The sequence below is a fragment of the Thermothielavioides terrestris genome, chromosome 2, assembly GCF_000226115.1.
Source record: "Thermothielavioides terrestris NRRL 8126 chromosome 2, complete sequence".
Lineage (NCBI taxonomy): Eukaryota > Fungi > Ascomycota > Sordariomycetes > Sordariales > Chaetomiaceae > Thermothielavioides > Thermothielavioides terrestris.
The window spans coordinates 4,678,575-4,691,210 of record NC_016458.1 but is presented as its reverse complement, the minus strand read 5'-3'; the positions used below and the strand labels follow the sequence as shown (position 1 = coordinate 4,691,210).

Below are 12,636 nucleotides of genomic sequence, written 5' to 3'. Positions count from 1 at the left end.
GGGTCTTGGACACTGATCCGGGGGAATAATAGCCAATAGATAAGCTTGAGATAACCCGGCCAGGCAGCCGAGCAGGGGCACAGAGTCATCGGATCCGCCGACTTCAATGGACTCTCACTTGTTGCAACTCGCCACTGACAGTTCGTCGTCTGTCGTTTCCTCTGAGCGGGAGTGGCAAGCTGGGGTTCCCAGCAAGGGCGTGGTCAGCAATCGAGGCTCAACTTCATCGTTGATCTCAATTCCGATGAGGGCTCTCGCTCTCTTCTCCCCGACCCGCTCAAGGGCCCCCTGATGATCCATCCCTGGATCCATCCCTTTCACTGCCCAGCAGCCCAGCTCCACGCTCCGCGAACCGGAGTTAGCTCGCCATGGGTGTCCAGGGCCTCTGGACAGTGGTGCAGCCCTGCGCGCGCCCGACTAACCTCTCAACGCTGAACCGCAAGCGGCTCGCCATCGACGCCTCCATCTGGATCTACCAGTTCCTCAAGGCAGTCCGCGACAAGGAGGGCAACGCCCTGCGCAACAGCCATGTGGTCGGCTTCTTCCGCCGCATTTGCAAGCTGCTGTGGTACGGCGTAAAGCCCGTCTTCGTCTTTGACGGCGGCGCCCCCGCCCTGAAGCGCGCCACACTCCAGGCCCGCCGGCGGAGGCGGGAAGGGCGGCAGGAAGATGCGGCGCGCACCGCAGGGAAGCTGCTGGCTGTGCAGATGCAGCGCATCGCTGAGGAGGAGGAGGAGAAGCGCAGAAGACGCGCCGAGGCTGCGTCGGGCGTTGCTGCGAGAGAGGCCGAGGAAGAGCAGGAGCAGCTGCCCAGCATGGACCAGATCGTATACGCGGACGAGCTCGGCATGTCCAAGCAGGAGCGTCAAAAGTCCCGTCGCTTCCACAAGCAAGATGCCTATCATTTGCCAGGGTTGGAAAACGGCATCGAAGCCATGGGGAAGCCGAATGACCCGCGCATCATGAGCATCGAGGAGCTGGAGGAGTATGCTCGCCAGTTCAACAACGGCGAAGATATAAATCTCTATGACTTCAGCAAGATTGACTTTGATGGCGAGTTCTTCAAGAGCCTACCGCCCGCAGACCGGTACAATATCCTGAACGCGGCCAGGATACGCAGCCGTCTGAGGATGGGCCTGAGCAAGGAACAGCTAGACACCATGTTTCCAGACCGCATGGCCTTTTCCAGGTTCCAGATCGAGAGAGTCAAAGAGAGAAACCACCTCACGCAGCGCCTGATGCACGAGATGGGTATGGCTGGCACCGACCTGACGCTCGGTGTGAACCGCATCGCCGGCGACAGGAACCGCGAGTATATCCTGGTGAAAAACGAAGGGGCCGAAGGGGGCTGGGCCCTCGGTGTTGTCAGCAAGGAGAAGGACCGGGGACAGGCTCACAAGCCTATAGATGTCGACGCGCTGGAGTTCCAGTATCAGGGGCGAGCGGATGAAGAGGATGAAGACGAATGGGAAGATGAGGAGTTTGAGGACGTCCCCATCGAAGGCTTGAACCGGTTACCGAAGCCGAAGGATCATGCTGAAGAGTCGCTGTTCGTCGACAACGGCATGGGATCCAACCTCTTCGGAGAGGACGACGCACTTGAAGCCGACGAAGAAGAAGACCTCAACCGAGCCATTGCTCTATCATTGCAAAACCAACACAATGTTAAGGAGCACCAGGATGAGGACGAAAATGAGGAGTTTGAGGACGCACCGGCACCCGAGTGGACACAAAAGGCGGTGGAGGCCCCAAGACCGATTCCTAGCACTAGCGGGCGGACGGTGGCGCACATTGTGAACAACAGAGCGAGCGCTGCCGTCCCCAAGCGCCGGGACAGCGAGAGCAGCGACAGCGATGTCGACTTCCAAGCAGCTCTGGCAGCAGCCAGAAAGAAGCAACCGAGAGCACAGCCGACACCTGCACCTGCACCCTTCAAACCGAACGCGAAGAATCCATTTGAGGGTCCACTCCCTTTTGAAAAGCTAGACTGGAGAGCCGCCTTTAGCGGAAAGAGCACAGCCGCTGCAGCAGAGAAGCCCAAGCAGCCTCAGGAGGCCGAAACCGGCGACCTAGAGGCGGCGTCTGATGACGAGGCTGGGGGCTTCGAACGAGAGCCACCGGCGAGCGAGAGTATTTCCGCAAAGAAAGACGACAAACCCCTCCCGCTGCCGCCGTGGCTGACAGACGATACGGATATTCGGGAGTCTGTGAGGAAGCAGCAAGAATTTGAGAGGCAGATGAACGCCGAGGCCGACGAAACGGACGGGCTGCAGTTCCGCCAAGGTCAAGAAGACGACGTGATCGAGATCGAGTCCTCTAGCGACGAAGGCAGCGACATTGGGATCTTGGATGCGCCGCCTCCTGCGAAGCAGCCTGTCACCGAGGTTCCCGGCGCCAACCTCCCGTCGTTAAAGGATGATGTCGCAAAGGAGCCCGTCGAGGTGGTGGGCAGTACCGGTCATGCCGTTGTTACGGATACACTTGTTGATATTCCCGCAGACGGCGAACGGACGCAGAAGCCCCAGGACAAACCGACGGAGCCCGCTGTGGCCGAGTCGGAGGATGAGGAGATGGAGTTCGAGGATGTGGTCTTGCCCACAGAACCCGGGCAAACCGTTGACGCGGCGGCCGATGCCGTCCAAGGCTCCGAAGAAGCCCAAATTGAAGCGGAGTTGTTCGGCGAGAGCACCCCTCCTCCAGCGCAGCAGACCAGGATAGAAGGACTAGCACCTGCCCGTGAAAGCTCGCCCATTGACCCCGATGCACCGGGTCCGGAGGAATTCGACGACTTCAGTGACCCTGAGGAGGAGGAGCTCATGGCCCAGTTGGCCGAGGAGGCAGAAGAGCACGCTCGGTTCGCCAGCCAGCTGAACAACAAGTCTCAGCGTGAAAACCAGGAAGCCTACGAGCAGGAGCTGCGGGCCCTGCGCGCTCAGCAGAAGAAAGACAGGCGCGACGCAGACGAGGTTACGCAGGTCATGATCACCGAGTGCCAAGCGCTGCTGCGTCTCTTCGGCATTCCCTACATCACTGCCCCGATGGAAGCGGAAGCGCAGTGCGCCGAGCTCGTGCGCCTAAATCTCGTGGACGGGATCGTCACCGACGACTCGGACATCTTCCTGTTCGGCGGCACGCGCGTCTACAAAAACGTGTTCAACAGCAACAAATACGTCGAATGCTACCTCGCCACGGACCTCGAGACGGAGCTTTCGCTCTCGCGCGAGCAGCTCATCTCGCTCGCCCAGCTGCTCGGATCTGACTACACCGAAGGCCTGCCCGGCGTGGGCCCCGTCACGGCGCTCGAGATCCTCTCCGAGTTCCCCGGGCGGGACGGCCTCACTGAGTTCAGGGACTGGTGGCAGGACGTGCAGAACCGGGGCCGACCCAAGGACGCCGACGCGGCCTCGCCCTTTCGGCGCAAGTTCCGCAAGGCCCACGCCACCAAGCTGTTCCTCCCGCCGGGCTTCCCCAGCCCCGCCGTCGCCGAGGCCTACCTGCACCCGGAGGTCGACTCGTCCCCGGAGCCGTTCCAGTGGGGCGTGCCCGACCTCGACGGCCTGCGCCGCTTCCTCGTCGACACCATCGGCTGGGACCAGGAGCGCACCGACGAGGTGCTCGTGCCCGTCATCCGCGACATGAACCGGCGCGAGGTCGAGGGCACGCAGAGCAATATCACGAGGTTCTTCGCCGGCGCTGTGGGCTCGGGCGCGAAGGAGGCCTTTGCGCCGAGGCAGAGGGCCGCGGGAGGGAGTAAGCGGATGGCGGATGCGGTCAGTCGGCTGAGGGCGAAGACGGGTGGTGGTGGTGGTGGCGGCGGTGGTGATGGGGCGCTGGCTGGGATGCCTGTTGCCGCGCCGCCGGCGCCGAAGGCGGGGAGGAAGCGTAAGGGGAGAGGGGCGGCGGCTGTTGAAGACGGTGATGAGGATGAGGATGGTGGCGGAGAGGATGCTGCGAACGAGGTGGAGGATGATGCTGGTGGTGGGAATGGCAAGGGAAAGAGAAAGAGGAATGGCAGGGCCGCCGGGAGGGGCAAGAAGTCGAAGGCCTGACAGTGTGTAGGCTTAAGCGATTGCAAGATACCCGATGACCCTTTGTTACCCGACTTCAATCGTGACCTTAAGAGCCATGGCTCCCATGACCTCCTAGCCTGCTTTCTTTGGGGCCGTCGCATTCGGAAAGGCGCCGTTCTAGCAGTTCAATGGTCCTTCACGCAGTATTCATTTCGTATAAGGTGTGGTGCCGAACCGGGGTTCTGATCGCTGGAAAACCTTGAAGCTTTAGCGCGCCCCTGAACGGGTCAGGTTGGAAAAGGAGAGCGGTATGTAGACAGGTCAACCAGCAAAGGTCTGGCTCAAAGACCTGATCATGTATGCAGTCGGAGCCTGCCAGTTGATGGCCATCACCTCGAACTCGTTTGACAGATGGGTCCTAGTATGGTGAAAGAACCCGAGACTTCTTACCTGGCCATGCGCCCAAAGTTGCTCTTACACTGTCCAGGTCAGCCACACGACTGACCTCCGTCTGAATATGGTGTGTGGCAACTTGTACCGTGTGTTGATCACGCAGCAGTCCATGACACGTCGTGGTGTAATATAAGATACCCAAAGAGCCACGTTTGATGTTCTTCCTCTCCTGCAAATTCCGTGTTCAACTAGCAAGTTCAGGAACGAAAGTACATGGACCACTCCTGAAGACAAGCACACCACTGATGAGGATCGATACCGTCGCAGCCGGACTGGCCTTGGCCAGCTCCGTCCACGGCGCCGTCATGGCCAGGGGCTCGTCGTCGACCCAGCAAGCCTGCCAGGGGACAAGTCATGAGGAGCAGGGCAACTGGTACTGCCGTCAAGTGCAACACGTCACTTACGAGAACATGGTCAACTCAGGCCAGTACAGCGAGGTCGTCAGCATGGACCAGCAGACCGGGGACTGCAAGTTTGCGAATCGCAGCTTTTCAGGCCCCTTGGCGCCCTTCGATGAGCCGGTGAGCAAGCCTCATGGGTGTTATCCTGAAATGGTTGTGGGGACATAGCGCTGACTTGTTGTCTGGGGCCTCAGCTATCGCTGCACTTCCGCGGCCCCCTGAACCTGAAGCAGGTTGCCGTCTACATTCCCGGCACTCCTGACGGCAAGACGCCGCAACCTGGAAATGGGGCTGGTGCTCGCACCGGGATGCTAAGCAAGATCAAGGATAAGGCTCACAAGCCCAAGCGGAAGAGACAGCACAGCATCTCGGGTGCCTCCGGCACCATCCCTTCCGCCTACAACGGCTACAATACGGCATCTAGCTCGGACAGCGCCAAGCCCATCGTAACTGTGACAGCATCTGTGACAACGTATGTGACAGCGTGGGTACCTCCAAGGAAAACGGTCACGGTAATTGCAAACATCTCTGCTGGGACCGGTCCATCGTCCAGCGGTACGCCGTCGACGACAAGCTCCTTCTCAAGTTTCAGCTCGGCGGCAAGCGGATTTTCGAGCGGATACAGCAACAGCACGAGCACGACCTCCGGTTCGCCAAAAGATCCTCTCCCTTTCTCGATGCTACCAAGCACTTCCGCAACAGAGAGGGGCACTATCGCTTCAGAGTCCACCATGTCCCCCTCCCCCAGCACGACCTCCGGCTCGCCAAAAGATCCGACCCCTTTTTCGGTGCTGTCGAACGCTTTCACGACGGAGACGGGCGACATGCCTCCACAGAACACCATGTCCCTCTCCCCCAGCACGGCCTCCGGTTCGCCAAAGGATCCGATCCCTTTTTCGATGCTGCCAAGCGCTTTCACAACGGAGTCGGGCGACATGCCTCCACAGCACACCATGCCTCTCACCTCCAGCTCCCGTTCCGGACCGCATTTAACCATCGTCCCCATCATGGACACCAGTAGCAGCCTGCCCTCCGTCCCGGCCAGCATGCCGAGCGCAGCAAACGGAACCGCAAATCAGTTCGTCCGCACGGGCTATTACAACGCGGCCCAGCAAAAGGCCGAGGGCGTGATGTTCCTAGGCAACTACGGCGGCCAGGGCTCGGGTAGATGGACGCCGTAAGCCTTACTCTCCCCTTGGTCACATTCCACTTCCTATCTGGCATATAACCCTCCTTCTTTAGCTTCTCCATCCCACTGGCGCAACACGACTAACCGCTGACAGAACGTTCGGCAACACCCAATCCTACATCAACGCGGACGGCACTGGCGGCGCAGCCGCGCCCGCCGTCCTCAAGGACACTACGTTATTGTCGGCCCACGAAGCCACGCTTGTCACGGATCAGCCCTGCGACGAGTCCTGCGGATACGTCCAGCCTGGCGCGGTGGCGTACAGTAAGTCCGAGCCCCAACCATCCCCCTGCCCCCTTTCCGACCCGTACCTAGTTACTGACCCTCTTATTCGCAGAGGGCTTTCCCGGCAGGGACAAGATCTTCCTCCTCGAGTTCTCCATGCCCCACGACAACAGCACCTCCACCTCTTCCTCCTCCCTCCCTTCCCCCAACGCCACCAACACCACCGCAAGCACAACGGGCTTCCTAGCCGACCAACCCGCGATCTGGCTGCTCAACGCGCGCATCCCACACACGGCGCAGTACCACGCCTGCAACTGCTGGGCGTCAGGCTGCGGCGAGGTGGACGTGTTCGAGGTGCTGTCCCCGGGCGGCGACAAGGCGACGACCAGCGTGCACGCGGCCGACCCGCGCAGCGGCGGCGGGCCCGGCGGCTGGGACTACTTCGCGCGTCCGGTGGACGTGGGGCGGCCGGCGAGGGTCGCGGTGGTGTTTGATGGGGCGCGGGCGAGGGTTGCGGTGCGGGTTTTGGGCGAGGAGGGGGGTGCGAAGGAGTTGCTGGATGGGGCGTTCCCGGATGCGTTGACGGCGGAGGTTGTTGAGGGGTTGATGGAGGGTGGGGATGGGGGCCAGCCGGCTGGGGGGAGGTTGGGGAGGTAGCGAAGGGGGTGAGAGGGGAGGAAAGATTGGGATGGCAAGAGGGGGGCCAGGGGAATTTCAAACTGGGGACTGTCTTGAGTTCTTCTCACCCTCAGGGGCTAGCTAGGATACCTAGGCCGGCAGACCTCAAGAGCAAACTGATCATTGATTCTGGCCTTTGAACTTGCGTCAGGTAGCACACTGGTCTTCCTGCCTGTGACTCGGCATTTTATAGTCCGTCTATTATGACAGCCTCCGAGAGGGGGTGCCTTAATGCAACGCTTCATGCGCGTGAACTCGGGATCCAACTTCTCACCAAACAGCCTACTTTCCTGACTTACCGGCTTACCGATGCCATGCATGCCAACGCCAACGCCAACGCTCGCTGGACGCTACAACCAATCCTGCCACCGTCTACACACAGAGCTACTACCACCCACCTTCCTCGTAGTTGTCATCCTCCATAGCCATATCGCCGCCGTAGGCTTGTCCTGCTGTCTCCCCTTCCGCGGCCCCATAGCCAGCCGGCGACCACACAAAAGGGGATGACAGCGCAGACGGCTTGCCACCATCATCCTCCCGGTCGACCGCTGGCTCACAGCGCATGGACCCAGGGGAGCCCGAGCGCCAGTCTCCGTCGGCGGAACCGCCGCCGGTCTTGGACGACCAGCAGGGCGGCTCGCCGATCAGGTTCGGATACCAGAACCGCATCGGGTCCTCGCGCAGCTTGCGCTCGAGGAACAGCGCCTCGGCAAACAGGCCCATGTCTATCAGGAGCGAGATCATGTCGTAGTCGTGCGGCGACGACGAAGGCGGCTGCTTCCCCTTGTTGTCCTGGTCGTTGTCGTTGTCGTCGCCGTCCTGCGCCGCGCCAGCAGCAGCCGCCTCCGCCTCCGCCTCCGCCTCTGCCGCCGCTGCCGCCGCCGCCTCCTCGGCCTCGGCCAGCCGCGCGATGACGGCGCGGAAGCGGGCCTCGCTCGCGGAGCGCGCGAACCGGAAGATGCCCAGGCAGATGTTGGTCCACACGGTGATCCACTCGGCGTGGAGGGAGCCGGTGGCCTCGCGGAACTCGACGGTGCCCGAGTTGATGGTGGACATGTTGTAGGCGCCGCGGAGGTAGTTGCGCAGGTTGTAGTTGGCGCGCGGGTAGCAGCAGGTCTTGGAGGCGGTGGCGAACAGGTGGGCCAGCTCGGCGCGGTTCTTGCACTGCATGATGTGCTCCACGCCGCTGTACACGGTCCGGTTCACGATCTCGTCGCGCGCCAGGATGTCGTAGCCCGTCTTGCCGAGGCGCCGGGCCGCCTCGTCGTCCATCGCCTCGGGCCGCAGCGCGCCGAAGAAGCGCCCCCCGTCCCGCCGCGGGAACGCGCGCGAGGGCAGGTCCTGGTCCCGCAGCGCATCAGCGAACCCCCGCGGGTCGGCGTCGTCCATCAGTCCCTCGTACCGCAGGGGCTTCTTACCTTTGGGGTTCTCGCGGTAGAACACCTTGATGCCGTGCGCCACCTGGGAGCAGAAGCGGACGGGCGGCGTGAACTGGTTGAAGCCGCGCTCCGGCGGGTGGGCGTGGCAGAGGAACCCGTCAGCGGCCCACATGAGCGCGACCGCCCTCTTCATCACGCCGAGGGGGTGCTTACGTCCCTGCGCCTCGGATCTGGAAGACTGGGACCATGAGGAAGACGAGGTACCAGCAGCAGCAGAACTCCCTTCTTGGTCCGACGACGTATCCGACTGACTCTCCCCCGGCTCATTCACGCCGGCGCCGACGTGGACGTGAAACCCCGTTCGGACACTGATGCGCAGGCGGAAGTTCCGCGTCAGCTCGCGGACCACGCGCTGCACGTGCCTGTGGCTCTCGGGCCGGTCCCAGAGCGCCGGGCTATTGACTTCCATGCTGACGCACTCGTAGCCGCGGATTCTAATGCCCGGGTCGGAGACCGAGGTGTCGTCCTTGACGCGCCACCCGCTGTTTTCTTCAAAGTCCCCTTGCACCACGTACATGGACCGCAGCGCCTCGGGCGTGTCCGCCGGCATGCGCCGGTGCTCCAGCCGCGCGCCCGGGACGGTCAGGATGATCTCCTCGATGCGGTCGTGGAACCACTTCCACTTCAGATAACCGTTATCTTCGACGTCGTCTGGCAGCGTGATGGCCTCCTGGAAGAGCTGCTCTTCCTCCGGGTCGAGCGTGATCTCGTCAGGGTCGGGAGCTATACCTTCCGCTTTTTCGTGCTCCAGCTGCCAGGCGGGCTTCTTGTAGTATACGAGGAACTCGAGCTCGATACCGAAGGAGAGCTCGTCGTTGGCACCGTGGCTGGTGCATTGGCTGCCCGTGGCGCCACTTTTGCTGTCTGGTCCTTCGCTGCTGGTGTCCATGGTAGTGCTAGGCCAGCTATTTGGGAATAGGGATCGTTGCGTCGTCGGTAGGGGATCCCAAGAAGACTGTTACCTCTAACTATGCAATATGATCTCGTGTAAATGCTTCGGTTGTTGTCCCTGTCGTCTGTCCCGTCGGCAACCACGCCGGTGACGCTCTCAAGCTAAGTGAAGATGATTTGGAACGCAGAAATGTGTCGTCGAAATTTACGACTATAATGCTAAACACATCCTTTCCGAAGGCTGTGGTGGATGGAGTCTGAACAGGCCATCATCATGTCCTGAACTAGGGGGTCTTATAAGACAGACAGTTACTTTCCGCGAAAGAAAGGGGTTGTCCTGCAGCCGCTGAACAATAGCATTCTGCGTCATCTTTGTTTGACCCCTTCACAAAGGGGGACCATTCACGGACGCCACGACTCAACAAAGGCCATATATTGTCTCCGGCGTAATGGTCCTTCAGTTAAGATGCAGCCCATGAAGTAACGCAAAATAGAGATGAGATGACCAAAATGAAAACCGGAACGTTCTCTGAGGCGGTCCGATCAAGGCTTCGCAGCCCCTGAATCCCATGTCACAGAGCAGCACCTGGAACTATCTCAGACTGAGCAGTAAGAGTGGGGGTCACTTTGTCACGCAAGACAATGATGCCACTTGGCCGGCAAGCCCTGCTGAGTTGGCTAACTTAACCACTTAGACGGAGCAGCCTACTAACACCGTGGGATCGATCTGCCTGCCCTAGCTGGAGCTTCCTCGGGACCAACGATGCTGCCAAATGCTCCATAAATATGGCTAGCTCAAGGTCTTCGAGACGGCGGGGGACACAACCAAAAACAAGGGGCAGAGAACAAAGAGATGGACACCAGCCACCGGTCTGTGACCCGAATACACGGTTTCCCCTTGCTGTCATTATGTTGATTGTTGGGTATCTCGCAGGACTCTACCGCCAATGTGAACTCAACACCGCCCAGATGCTAACTACCATGAACGAGGCTCACAATACAAGCCTGGAGCCAGCCCAGCCTTTTGGAATCCTCGGGTCTCAGGTCCCTCTCTCAGGTCTCTCTCCTTATTATCTGCGGAACATGACTGTCCTCCTTTTCTCACGCCTCCGTTTCCAGTCCGTCAGAATAAGGCTAAGGGTCCCGCGGTGGCGTACCCAGCGACACCGACCCCCGACCCGGAATTAACATCATGACAGGTCGAGATATGATCTCTCGCTCAGGTCGCCAACCGGCGATATGATGATCGCGTGGTCCGCATCCGAGCCGTCCGACTCGACCTCCTCGCCGTCCCAGCGGTGGGCCGCGGGGTGCGAGAGGCCCAGGGCCAGGGCGTGCGGGCAGGTGCCCTCGCCGACGGTGGCGCGGTGGCTGTGGAAGGTGCACTGGCGGAAGCCGAAGTAGCGCTCGCCGCTGCGCAGGCGGTTGGCGGGCAGGCGCAGCTGCGGGTTCTTGATGCGCACGTCGGCGCGACTCTGGGCCATCTTGTGCAGGTGCATCTGGTAGTCGGCCCGCAGGTCCGGGTAGGCGGCGAAGAGGCGGTCGACGGGGCCGGCCAGGGCGGGCGCCTTGTCGGCGCCGCCGTGCAGCGTCCAGGCCAGCATGGCGACGGCCCACTTGCGCAGGCGCACCGCGTGCTGCGCGTCGCAGTCGCCGTACAGGAAGGCCAGGAAGCGCGGCGACATGTCCCAGTCGAAGCGCAGGTACAGGTCCTGCAGCGCGTCCATGGCTGCGTCCTGCAGCGCCGGCAGGTCGATGACAGCGGCGAACAGGTGCAGACGGACGAGGTTGGTGCGCAAGCTGCGGCACTCGTCGGGCGTCATGGCGTGTATGGCGTGGTCGAGGAAGGAGGCGAACCGCTTGCGCTGGTATAGCCACAGCACGAAGATCTCGAACATGTCGGCGGCCTCGTTGGGTAGCCACAGCACCGTGTCCTCATCCTCATCCCCCTCCGCCTCTTCTGCCTTCTCTGCCTCCTGACCCTGCTGCTGTTGCTGCTGTTTCCCCTCTCTCGCCTCCGAATCCGTCCCGCCGCCATTCCCCGGACAACTCGCGCTCGATGGAGACGGGATGGAGTCGAGATGAGTCTTGAAGAAGGCGCAGCTGTCGCGCAGCAGTTCCCGGCGCAGCGTGAACTCGCGCTGCTCATCCCCAACCAGCACCTTGACGGTCTCGCATCCCTCAAGTCTGTCGCGGGTCGGTCGAGTTAGCTGGGATATGCAATGGATATGTGCGATGAATGCCGGTCCCGGCTCAGGGATGGAGCGGCAACTCACGAGCCTACCACCGCCTTCTCGGTGCTCCACCTCATCTCTTCGGCAGCTTGACGTTATCGTCGCCTTCGATCTCCTGATCGTAGGACTTAGTAGGTAACCTCTTGGGTTGCCGTGGTCCGGTGCTCATCCACAAGACGTACGAGAAGGGGGACGGATCGCGCCACTGCTGCGGGATGCCATCCCGGGTTAAGAGACGGTCTGCTGGAGATGAAACAATGAAACACTAGCCGTCCGTGTCCATGATGACATCGCCTCCGCGTCCAGATTGTGTCGCGTCGAGCCGAGCCAAGCCCCCAAACCCGCAAGCCCCCAAGCCCTGTCAGCGGTGGTATGCACGGAATACAGAATTCACCCGGACGAAGCTGATGAACACGGCTAGCTCAAGGGAGCTGGAGCGGGACCAGCATGAGAACTGAAACATGCCCCCCTAGCAGGTGCCAAGCCACTGAAACATCATGTTGCTAGCGGTGCGCTCCGCGTTGATAAAGCTCGCTTGCAAGCCCCATGTCAACCCCACATGTTTCAACACCACAAACATCCCCTGGCTGTTCCGGCAGCTCTGTAAGCCACCACGAGGCTGGTTGGGTGTCGTAGATAATATCCAGGATCTTCTCGGTGGAAACATAGCTCCGGGTGCAAGTCCTCAAACCAATGTTCTAATGTTTTGAAACGATGCTCCCCTGTCTGTCGTCGAGATTGGCCAGTTGAACTACACATGGCAGCCACACACGGGCCCATTTATCGACAGCATAAGAGCCGCTGCGCTGCACACAGCCAAACGGGTTGACTTGATGTGTACGGGGTACATACAGCTCGGAAATCCTTGAGGCGGGCTTCACCTGGCGCCGCATCGCTCTGGCGCCGAACTCTCTGATCGCACTCGGCAGCAAAACAGACGACAAAGAAGAGGAAGATCGCATTCCTCCCGCCACGCCAGCTCTCTGACCGGTGTTGCTGCTCTGTCGTTGGCATCATGGCTCCCGTGGTGGTTAACAAGTTCTTTTGCCTTCTCATCATCCATTTTTATCTGAGCATACACAGTTGACGGTCAGCCTTTTTCACGATGCGATGGGC

At 60.9% G+C, this 12,636-nt stretch overlaps 4 protein-coding genes across 4 annotated transcripts; 2 read left to right on the top strand and 2 right to left on the bottom strand.

Annotated features, from left to right (window-relative positions):
• The first annotated feature begins 122 nt into the window (after positions 1-122).
• THITE_2113945 (uncharacterized protein) lies at positions 123-4,239 on the top strand. Its single transcript, XM_003652394.1, has one exon. The coding sequence runs from the start codon at positions 369-371 to the stop codon at positions 4,047-4,049; it is 3,681 nt and encodes a 1,226-aa protein (XP_003652442.1). The 5' UTR covers positions 123-368; the 3' UTR covers positions 4,050-4,239.
• Positions 4,240-4,768: 529 nt separating this feature from the next.
• Positions 4,769-6,935, top strand: THITE_2044206 (uncharacterized protein; the record flags this gene model as incomplete). The annotated part of the gene is made up of 5 exons (XM_003652393.1): positions 4,769-4,984; positions 5,059-5,158; positions 5,924-6,041; positions 6,148-6,317; positions 6,391-6,935. The coding sequence occupies 5 exons, from the start codon at positions 4,769-4,771 to the stop codon at positions 6,933-6,935; spliced, it is 1,149 nt and encodes a 382-aa protein (XP_003652441.1).
• Positions 6,936-8,390: 1,455 nt separating this feature from the next.
• THITE_2026906 (uncharacterized protein) lies at positions 8,391-9,206 on the bottom strand (the record flags this gene model as incomplete). The annotated part of the gene is made up of 2 exons (XM_003652392.1): positions 8,391-8,732; positions 8,904-9,206. Coding segments are annotated over 2 exons (645 nt in total), but the record flags the coding sequence as incomplete, so codon positions are not given.
• Positions 9,207-10,335: 1,129 nt separating this feature from the next.
• THITE_2113943 (uncharacterized protein) lies at positions 10,336-11,933 on the bottom strand. Its single transcript, XM_003652391.1, has 3 exons — positions 11,703-11,933; positions 11,563-11,635; positions 10,336-11,473 (listed from the first exon to the last, which is right to left on the bottom strand). The coding sequence occupies exons 2-3, from the start codon at positions 11,595-11,597 to the stop codon at positions 10,477-10,479; spliced, it is 1,032 nt and encodes a 343-aa protein (XP_003652439.1). The 5' UTR covers positions 11,598-11,635; positions 11,703-11,933; the 3' UTR covers positions 10,336-10,476.
• Between the last annotated feature and the right edge of the window lie 703 nt (positions 11,934-12,636).